Source organism: Prionailurus bengalensis, chromosome E2 (assembly GCF_016509475.1).
Source record: "Prionailurus bengalensis isolate Pbe53 chromosome E2, Fcat_Pben_1.1_paternal_pri, whole genome shotgun sequence".
Lineage (NCBI taxonomy): Eukaryota > Metazoa > Chordata > Mammalia > Carnivora > Felidae > Prionailurus > Prionailurus bengalensis.
This window is the reverse complement of record NC_057352.1, coordinates 10,950,986-10,961,763: the sequence shown is the minus strand read 5'-3', so window position 1 is coordinate 10,961,763 and position 10,778 is coordinate 10,950,986. Positions and strand designations below refer to the sequence as shown.

At 51.8% G+C, this 10,778-nt stretch overlaps 1 protein-coding gene across 1 annotated transcript; it reads left to right on the top strand.

The window, feature by feature from the left end:
- The first annotated feature begins 725 nt into the window (after nucleotides 1-725).
- PNMA8A (PNMA family member 8A) lies at nucleotides 726-4,977 on the top strand. Its single transcript, XM_043600501.1, has 2 exons — nucleotides 726-1,004; nucleotides 1,150-4,977. Exon 2 carries the CDS (start codon nucleotides 1,238-1,240, stop codon nucleotides 2,675-2,677), a length of 1,440 nt encoding a protein of 479 aa, XP_043456436.1. The 5' UTR covers nucleotides 726-1,004; nucleotides 1,150-1,237; the 3' UTR covers nucleotides 2,678-4,977.
- Nucleotides 4,978-10,778: the final 5,801 nt, after the last annotated feature.

Here is a 10,778-nt window from a genome sequence, read left to right as displayed (position 1 = left end):
GCGTCACATATGATATCCCTTCCAGATCAGGGTGGTTTTTATTGCTACTCCTTTGGGGAGAAGAGGAAGGAGCTTGGAGAGCTCAATATGTCCGAGACTGCACAGCCAGAAAGCAGCATTCTAGATATGTCAGCGAGGGCCTGACCAGGAAACAGCCCCTCTAAGAGTCACTGAGGAGTGTTTCATCAACTAACAACAAAGGTGCTGCCCCTGGGCAGCAAGTTGAGGAAACCAGCAAGGCAAGTGAGGCACTATATCCAGGCCTGCAGCGCACGTGTGGGCAGAAGCCGGGAGTTTCTAGAAGTTTCTGGATATTTCTGGAACCTGGGAACTGTAGCCGAAAGAGCTGGCAGGAGCTGTGGTTTTATTAGAGGACTTCATGTGGGGTTAAAGCTGCCCTTTCCTCTCGCCCTCTGATTTCTGGAGGCTCCCGGAGGGGGGGGTGGTGAAGCCAACAGGAAGGCGGAAGACAGGACGGCTAGTTGGTTGCCATGCTAAAGTCAGGGCATTCCACCTCCATCCCCGAGGCCCCCGTTGAATCGAAAAGGATGGAAAGAGTGCGTCTGGAGGGAAAATCGGAGAATGCGCAGACCCCGGGGTCGGCGAGCTGACCATCCGCTCTCCAGCCGGGCTCCCGTCCCCAGCGCCCCCGCCAGCGGCGGCCGGTTGCCATGGCGACCGCGGGAGCCGCGCGGGCCGGGCGGCGCGGGCGCAAGTGCGCAAGCGCGCGCTGCGACGCCGGCCTGGGCTCCGCGCAGCTGCAGGGCTCGAGGCGCCGCGTGACCCGTCCGGGGCCGGAGCGGACGCCGGCCCCTCGGCCCTTTTCGCCGGGAACAGCCGGCCTGGGTGGCCCGAGCTGGCGCCTGGCGAGCGGCTGCCTCCCCGGCGGCCTGTCCTCAGCCCGACCCGACCCGGGAGGCCGGGACGCGAGGCTGCAAGGATCCCTGCCGGGCGGCCGCCACCCGCGGGGCCGGGCGCGGTTTTCGGCCGGTCGCGGAACACGTGTGAGCACCCGGGGCCCGGTTTGGGGAGGAGGGACCTGGGAAGGCGCGAGGCCCGCCGGGAGGCCCGCCGCGCTGGGGGCAGCAGAGATCCCTGAGCCCGGCCGTCTTCCGGGGAATCTGACCTCCCTCTCCTGTCACTTCACAGGATCAGTATTTGGGGCCCGCTGCAGCCCTCATCCACCTTATAGACGGTTCGGTGCACGTGGGATTGGAGCCGCCAGGTGCCCGCCACCATGGCCATGAACCTTCTGGAGGACTGGTGCCGGGGTATGGAAGTGGACATCCACAGGTCCCTGTTGGTCACGGGCATCCCAGAGGACTGTGGTCAAGCAGAAATTGAGGAGACCTTGCATGGGGTCCTCTCCCCGCTGGGCCCGTACTTCGTGCTCAATAAGATTTTTCTGAGGGAAGAGAACGCCAAAGCTGCCCTAATTGAGGTGGGAGAGGGTGTGAGTCTCAGGGCCGTCCCCCGGGAGTTCCCAGCAAGGGGGGGCGTCTGGAGAGTGGTTTGTAGAGACCCCACCCAGGATGCTGAGTTTTTAAAAAATCTGAATGAGTTCTTAGATGCCGAGGGGCGCACGTGGGAGGATGTGGTCCGCCTGCTGCAGCTCAGCCACCCCCCACGGCCCCAGAATCAGCGCCCGGAGAACTGGGCAGAAGCTTTGGGGGTGCTCCTGGGGGCAGTGGTGCAAATCGTCTTCTACATGGACGCCGAGGTCCGCAGCCGCGAGGAAGTGAGGGCGCAGGAGGTGACTGATGCCCAGGCCGTAGCAGCTTCAGCTTCAGCATCACGGAGGAAGGTCAAGAAGGAGCCAGGATGGTCTGCTTCGAAGACGGAGAATCCCGACAGCTGGCATGACATGGAAGACGAAGGTGACCCCCCCAAGCCTCTGGTTCGCAGAGCTGGAGCTAAAAGTCGCTCCAGGAGAAAGAAGCAGAAAAAAAACCCCAAGCAAGAGTCAGTGGCCTGGAAGAAACCCAAAGGCCACCGTTCCAAGAGCTCAGCCGCCTTGGAGGCTCCTGAGGCCAACGGCGCGGAAACTATGGAGGTCTCAGAAGCTATCAGGAGCAACAGAAAGCCCTGTGTGAAGCAGGAGGAGTCGGCGTTGAAGAAGCCTGCGGGCAAATGTGCCTGGAAGGCTCCCAGCAAGCCATCCCGTGATGCCCAGTTGGAAGCTGCGAGTCCTGGGGTTGCTTCGGAGTCAGACCAAGATGGCGGTCAGGAAGGCCCACCAAAGAAGAAGGCCGTGGGCTGGGCCTTGGCAAAGAGCCCTGCCCCCATGAGAAAGAAAAAGAAGGTAAGCTTGGGCCCTGTCTCTTACGTCCTTGTCGATTCGGAAGATGCCAAGACAAAACCGATGATGGCAAAGAAAGGGCCAGCCGCAAGAGAGGCATCAGTTCAGAAGGCCCTCCGAGGCCCACGGCCCGCGGAGTTGCCAGCCTCGACCTCACAGGGCCCAGAGGCCAACCCAGAAGGCTCCCCGCGTGCCTCCAGTGGTGAGAACGACCACAGAAGCCATTTGGGGTGCGCCGACAAGTGGATGAGTGGGGAAGAGCCGGAGCGCCGGGTGGGGGCAGGTCAGGGGGTGCATGAGGAGGACCCCAGTGCAGTGGAAGAGGCAGATGAGGTTTTAGAGGGCGAGAGCCCTGACCTCCCTCCCAGGAGCCCCTGAAGGCCAACATGGGGGACACCGGTGGGCAGGAGGTGGCCACGCAGATCCGCCATCTGTCCTTTGTCGGTGACTGTCGCTGTGGTAGTCTCCATTCTGCCACTCCATCTGACCCAGCTCCCTTAATAAAAACCCAGTGGTTTGGAGTGATAATGATCAATGGGTCGTCAAGGTAGATGGCTTTGAAGGTGGAGTTTTCTGGAGGCCTGGTTGGGGGATAGGAATGTTCAAGCACCGAAAAGGACCAAGGAAGTGAGAAGAAAGAAAAAATTGCACAGGACACCCACTTCCCCTTTTGAGCTCTTCTAATCCACAGAACCCAGAAAGCTTTGATTTGGAGGACCACCCATAGCTGGTTAGTTGAAAGACGTCCAAGGAAGAAGTGTCACATCGGGAGCAAAAGTTTTTTCTTACTGAGTGAACTTTTGACTCTTAAAGGACCCCGTTTGTAAAGATGTGCCTCTCAGAGGGGAAGTATCCGTGAGCTCTTAGGTGAGAGAGATTAAGGGAGGGAGGTACATCGGTCTGCTCTTTTCTCTGCCACGCCTGCTTTTGCACCTCCCCTTGACTCACCTTCAGAGGTTAGAGGGTCACTGAGCAGATTGGGAAAATCCTAGAACATTTACCTTTACATACACAGGCGGGATTCCTGTTAACGTCCACCCGTGTTCTGCCTTTCTTCCTCATTCCCTGCTTTCTGGATGGCCAGCCAACCTCTGCATGCAGGGTCTGGCATATTCTCCCACCTTCTCTGTGTTTCCATCATGGGTAAGTTAAGCTGAGATCGTCCAAGCGGACCTGCCTGCCTTGCTCCTGCTGGTTTTCAGCTTCCATCCTCCAGTTAACTGGCCAGAGGGTGAGAAGGTCCCAAGAGTTAGTTTTAGGGGACTTAGGCCTTGACGTACTTGAGCTTTAGATTCTGTTAATAAAAGTGGTATTTGGATTCCCATTTAGCGTCTGGCCGTCTCAGGACGCCCATGGGGAGAGGGGGTGATCGGTAGGGAAGGACTCAGGCCCTTCTGGCTTCCCAGCCCCTAATTCCATCCAGCGCCACCAAACTCTGTGTCTTTGGGGCTAAAGACCCTTCTCACGTTGTAATCAGAGAGGGAAAAAATTCTTAAAAACTTGGCTGTTAATTTCTGTCATCCGAATAGACCAACATTCCTTGTCTCCCGTGTGTGTGTGTGTGTGTGTGTGTGTGTGTGTGTGTAGGGGGAGGGGGTGGGGTACCTGACACCATTGGTTTTCCAATAGTGTCCTGGGAGGCCCAAAGCATGCTCGAAGATGTAATCCAAACCTTTTTTTTTTTCATGTATTTAATTAATTTATTTAATTTATTATTTTTTTTGAAAGAGTGTGCGCCCATGCGGGGGAGGGGGAGGGACAGAGGCAGAGAGATTCTTAAGCAGGCTCCACGCCCGGCGCAGAGCCCTATCTCACAACCGTGAGATCATGACCTGAGCTGAAATCAAGTCATCAGATGCCCAACCAACTGAGCCATCCAGGCTCCCCCATGTGTTGGGAAGAGAAAGAAGAAAAAAAAGGTTCTTGCTTCGGCAGCACATATACTTAAAAAAAAAAAAAAAAAAGCTGGAACTTAAACAGTCGTAAGCCAAACCAGTCACATAGGAGACTATCAGAATATTACCTTGTGTTCATAAGTGAACTTGACTTTGTACAGGATCTCCCATGAGTTGTTTCTCCCATCCGTTTGCGTATAATTGAACTTGTAAACGTGGCGGACGAGAAAGGTCGGAGGTGGGAGAGATTCAGTCACGTGCATGCCCTGTGACGACGACGTAACCCTCCGGAAGAAGCTTCCCTTTGTAATTCACACGCTCCTGTTAACTTTAGTTGTGTGATAGCACAACCGTGTATTCGCCTAATGTTGTCACGCGGTTTTAGCCCTTTCTGTGTTCAGGGGCCTCCCTTCTGTTTTTGTGATGGAGAACGTGAGCACTCGTTAGACGTTGTTAGTAATTCCGCTTTGAAAATAAATTTCTTCATAACAGTTCATTTCAAAATCCTGGAGGAGTCTAACTGAAGGTGCAGGGGGAAAAAAAGAAAAAAAAGAACCCGGCTTCCATCCGCGGCCCTCCCGCCGTGTGCCTCGAGGCTTTCCTTGGGTTTGTGCAGAACCGAACACAGGAGTGCACTTGCTCTCGAGGTGGGAAAGCCTGTGACTCTCCAGCACCCAGTTTCAAGGGCAGGTCCATTAAGGGCTCCATTGTGTTAACAGATCGACACCATGATGGGTAAATGTAAACATGTATGGTACAAAATAAAGTTTAGCAAATTAAGTAGCTGTTGGCTCTCTTGTAGGCTACGTCCTGGCTTATTTGAGAACAGGGTTCCCCCCACCCCCACCCCCATCACCAGTGAACTACACACAGCGGCCCAGCCTGGCACGAGCTGTCGTCAGTCCTGCGAGGGTTGTCAGTTTTCCATGACAGAAGAGGCCACCGAGGTGTCCTTTCTGCGCTATATCCTTCCACCGACGTGAAAGGACGTCCCGCAGATCTTGGGGGTTTCTAGAAGTTTCGAAAACAGGTAACTGGTGACATGAATTTGTGTGAACATGTTCGTGTGTTTTGAAAAGCAGCCGGAAGATGAAAACCCTTCCCTCCCCTCCCTTCAGACAGAGGCAGGTTTTCAGCTTAAAAATTCAGTTTTCTCCTGCCCAATGCCCTCCCCTGCCTGGGCTTCCTGAACCAGGGTGGCGGCTGCATCAGTCAGCTGGGGTCTCTGTGAAAAGTACCATTCCTGGGCCCCGCCTGCTGATCCGGGGTCGCTTGGAGGTGGCATTTGTGCTGGGAACCTGTATCCTCGGCAACTTCTCCTGAGAATTCTCATGCACGCCCAGCGGAGCGGCTGGTGGAGAGCTCTGGATGGAGAAGTTTGCGCTTGAGGAAAGGGAAGGATCCTTCAGGGGCAAGGTTGGGGGTTTCTGAAAGGTGAAGGGAAGGGTCAGGGAGGGAAGATGCACAGGAGACCGAAGGGGAAGCCGGCCTTTGGGGAGAGGGGATGGGGGGATGAGGCGCCAGGGAGGAGGCACATGGAGACCCGGTAATTGATCTGGTATTGACTGGGTGCAATTGATCTGGTATTGACTGGGTGCACCGTTCTCCCTCGGTGCAAAAGCCATATCTGGCCAACAACTTTACCTCCCGAGATGCAGTCAGTTACTCCCTCTAGTTCACCCAGCCCCACAGCAGAGGCTGAAAGGCTGACACGGCCGGAAGTTGAGGGGACAGCCAGGGATGCCCCCCCCCCCCCCCGCCGTGAGAATCAGGGGAAGTCCGCCACCTGCAAGGAAGCCCCTCAGCCCCTCTCACACGGGGGGGGCGGCATCCTGTTCAGGGTCGTGCCTGGGAGCCACCGTGGGGGACCGGAGTGATCCCCAAGAGCCTCTGCATACACAGGCCGAGGCCCCGCAGGCAGTGTCTTCCCTCATCCGTGCTGTCAGCCCAGATGTGGTGGGCATCGACTGTGTGCCAGCCAGGAACAAGACAAAGACTCCCGCCCTCCCGGACTGGCGTTCTGGTGGGAGGTAGACCGCGCATCCGGAGACGCTGACAGGTAAGGGGTGGTGGGTATGACGCTGAAACAAAGCGGGAGGGGGCTCCAGGTGAATGAGTGTGTGAGTGAGACAGAGTGTTGCTGTTTGAACGCAGCGGTCAGGGAGGGCGTCTCTGGGGAGGCAATACCCGAGGGAGGTGAGGGAGCCAGAGAGACGGCTGGCTGGTGGAACAGCATCCCAGACAGAGGGAAGAGTCAGCATGCAGGGGGGCAGGAGAATGCCTGGTGTGTTTGAGAAAAACCAAGGAGGAGGTAGGTGTGGCCAGAGGGGGGTGGCGAGGAGGACAGGAGGAGGTGAGGTCAGGGCCGTTTGGGAGGCTGATCTCTCAGGGATTGTGGGCTTCAGAAAGGGCTAGATTTTGGCTTCAGTCTGGGTGAGTCCGGAGCCATGGAGGTTCTGGGCAGAGGGTCAGGATCAGACTTAGGTTTTCACAGGCTGCCTTTGGCTGCTGGTGGGGAATGGGGCTATGGGGTTGGGGGGTGGTGGGGGTGAGGGGAGAGCTGGAAACCCAGTGAGGATGTGACTGCAAGAGTGCTGGTGGCCCGGCTGGGGAACCACGGAGGCTCTAGAAAGAGCTGCCAGTTACGTACTTACAGGTCAAGAATAAAGATGTCAACTTACCCATGATCCATTTATCCTTTTTTTTTTTCATTTTTAGGTAAAATGCTGCATATACAGTGAAATGCATACTCTTAAGCGAACTCAGTGGTGAGTTTTGACATAAAATTTACCATCTTCACCATTTTCATCTTTATTTTTTATTTTTTTAATGTTTATTTTTGAGAGAGAGAGAGAGGGAGAGAGCATGAGCGGGAGAGGGGGAGAGAGAGAGGGAGACACAGAATCGGAAGCAGGCTCCAGGCTCTGAGCTGTCAGCACAGAGCCCGACGCGGGACTCGAACCCACGAACTTCGCGATCATGACCCGCACCGAAGTCGGACGCTTAGCCGACTGAGCCACCCAGGCGCCCCCCACCTTCACCGTTTTTTAAGGGTGCAGTTCAGTGCCGTCGAGAACGTTCACATTTCTGTGCACCTGGCATCACCACCATCCACTGAGCTCTCTTCACCTTGTAAAATGAAAACTTTACAAACAATAACAGTGACGCCTTGTTCTCCCACCTCCAGCCCCAGCAGCCACCATTCTACTCTTTTCTTTCTCTTTTTCTTCCTTCCTTCCTTCCTTCCTTCCTTCCTTCCTTCCTTCCTTTTTCTTTCTTTCTCTTCCTTTCTTTTTTGAGTTCTCTGCCCACCGTGGGGCTCGAACTCATGACCCCCAGATCAAGAGTCGCGTGTCCCACCGCCATTCTCCTTTCAGTCTCTCCCCTCTGACAAGCCTGGGTACTTCCTGTAAGTGGCATCACACAGTATTGGTCTCTTTGTGACTGGCTTGCTTCTTAGGATAACATCCTCCAGGTTCATCTCTGTTGTAGCCCGTGTCAGAATTTCCTTCTTTCTCACGGTTGAACAAGATGCATTGCGAGTACGCAGCGCATTTTTCATTCATCCCTTCATCCACTGATGGGCATTTGGGTGGCTTCCACCTTTGGGCTGTTGCAAACAGAGCTCCCAAGATCGGCATTATAGCTGACTCTGTGCCAATTGTCAGTTGAGGTGTTCTCCCGATACCGCTTTGTGGGAAGGAATGGAAGCAGTTGTCCGGGTTAAAGATTTAACACTGAAAACAAAACAAAACAAAACTACCGTTATTCCTCCAAGCCTCTGGATCGGGTTTAACTTGGGCATTTCCTGTATGTCCTGTGATTGCAGGACGAATGGCTTAACATTTTTACAGCTGGGGTAGCCAAGAAAATTCTAGAACAGACAAGGCAAGAGGATGGGCTTGTGGGTTATTAAAAGATATTGTACACATATGTTATGAATCCAGAGTCACAGATGAACCAGTAGACCAGGAGAGCAAATCCTGGAAGAAACACAGATTTGGGGCATTTCATTTGGTGGTTTTGCAGATTAGAGGGAAAAGAGAGATAAAGAGTGGTGTGCCAGCAGCGGGGAAAGGGGCTAGTTTCCCTAAAAAAAAAATAAACGTGAGGGATACCTGGGTGGCTCAGTCGGTTAAGTGTCTGACTCTTAGGTGATGATCTCACGGCTTCATGGGTTAGAGCCCCACATCGGGCTCTGTGCTGGCAGTGTGGAGCCTTCTTGGGAATCTCTCTCTCCCTCTCTCTGTGCCCCTCCCCGACTCACGCTGTCTCCGTCTCTCTCAAAATAAAGAAAGAAACTTAAAAGAAACTGGACACATGGAAGAATAAAATACTTAAAATGGCATTACAAAAGTGATAGAAGAAAATATAGGTGAGTTCATCCATCATTCTGGTGTGAGAAAGCCTTTTCTAAGCAGGATATAAAACCTCAGGGCCATGAAAGGAAGAAAATCAATTGTCAACATAAAAATTTTAACCCACCTCACGGCAAACGTTAACTATAAACAAAAAGACAAATGGCTCACATGGAAGATATTTGCACTATATATCACAGCAAAGATTTACTTTTTAAACTTTATTGACAACTAATTCAAATTAATAAGCAAAAGACAGACAACCTAATAGAAAAACGGGCAAAGCGTCTGAACAGGCAATCCACTAATGACTGAGAAATTGCCTCACCGCACTCACGTTGCGATCGACACAATCAAAACAAGGTAGCATTTTGCCACCTGATGGGCAAAAGGTTTTACACTGTACATATTCCCTGCTGCAAAAGTATCAGGGAGAAGTCTCACAGAGCATATTTGTTTGCTTAAGTTGAGGCCAAATTTCTGGAGTTTTTATTGACTTCTGACAATTACAACTAATACTTCCAAAGAACACTGGTAAACCTGTGTTGCTTTTACAAAATATCAATTTGATGGTGCTCCATCGGTTGATGGGATTATGAGTCACATATGTCTTATGTTTCCTTTTTTTGTGTATATATATATTTCCCCATATGAAAAAAATACCACGTCACGGACTTGTAAAAAGCACCCAAACGAATACATTATTTACTCCAAACGACATGAGCTAGTGTGGTCGGATTTACTCGTTCCCCCATAGATTACACAGTAATTCTATCTACCACTGCTTATCGATTTGCACTTTTTGTGATGGAAGGGGTGCTAGGGAAGACCAGAGAGCTGTGCTAAAGCTCACCACAGGCCATGTCGGGGCCTGTCATGTTGCCCCCGGGAGTCCTGGCTCTACCCAGCGCGTGTGTCCCGCTCAATGAAACGTCAGGTGGCGCTCTCACAGATCCGGTCCTGGCTCGTGTCCAGGCCTAATGGCCACGTACTAGCAAGAGAATGTGGGGCAGGTCTCTGCCAAGCAGCATGGTCTTAGGGATTATCTTAGTGCTTCGTGTGAGAGGGGCATTTCTCCTGCGACTTTTGCAATTTCGAGGAAGATAAGGAGTTGTCGGAGGCTTAGTGCTTCCGTTATGATACCACGTTTCCTGGGATTTCCACTTCCAAGCTGCTGGCTCTGTTTAACCAGAGCCATATCCTGGGTTGACAACACGAGCTGTTGAAAGATTGTTCTCATATGAGAAGATACGGAAATGTCTGGGAAAGAACGTACTGGGGAGGAGCTACCCTATAATCCAAAAATACGTACACAACACATAAACGTGCAAACTTATTTTACGTAGTGTCATTCATTTAGAAGTGTAGGGTCTGTGCTTTTGGTCGCTGGAAAGACAGTAGGGGAAAAGAAAAGAGATAAACCACAGATTGGGAAAAATACTCACAGCACATGTAACAGACACAGGCTAATTTGTTTACCAAAAGCGAATCATGGAATAATTCAACAACCTGGCAGAAGAATACGCAAAGGACATGAACAGAGAGGTTAGAGGAAAGAAATCAAGATGGCTAATAAGTGTGTGAAAACACAACGTTCAACACCATTCTTATTTAAGAATTAGAATCAAAAGCGATGAATTATATGGGGGTGCCTGGCCAGCCCAGTCAGTAGAGCATGGAACTCTTGATCTCAGGGTTGTAAGTTCGAGCTCCGTGTTGGGTTTAGAGATTACTTACAAGTAAAATCTTAAAAAAAAAAAAAAAAAGTGTTTTTTAAAGCAATGAATTATACAGTTGTTCACCAATCAGAAATTTAAAAGTTGGGTAAAAACCCACTGCTGGTGAAGCTGTGGAGAAATGGGCAGTCTCACCCACTATTGGTGGGAAGGTGGATCTGTCCGCTCTGGAGGGAGTCTAGATGCCTGTGATTTCAGGGCTGATGAAATCAATCACTGGGCATTCTTGGGATGAATTACCATGTGCTGAGGGGAAAAGCTTTCCAGGCCATCGTTTAAGGAGAAATTCACAAGAATGCATATTAAGACTGCATTTGTTTAAAGGTGAAAGATTTGTATGTGAATGCTCATCTGCAGGTAATTTATTCTCGGGAAGTGATAAGTAAATAAGCAGTAATAAGAAACGGTCACTGTTACATTTTGGAGAGAGGGACCATGGGAGGAATAGCGATATGGAGAGTCTTACTTTTCACATTATGCCTTTAAATAC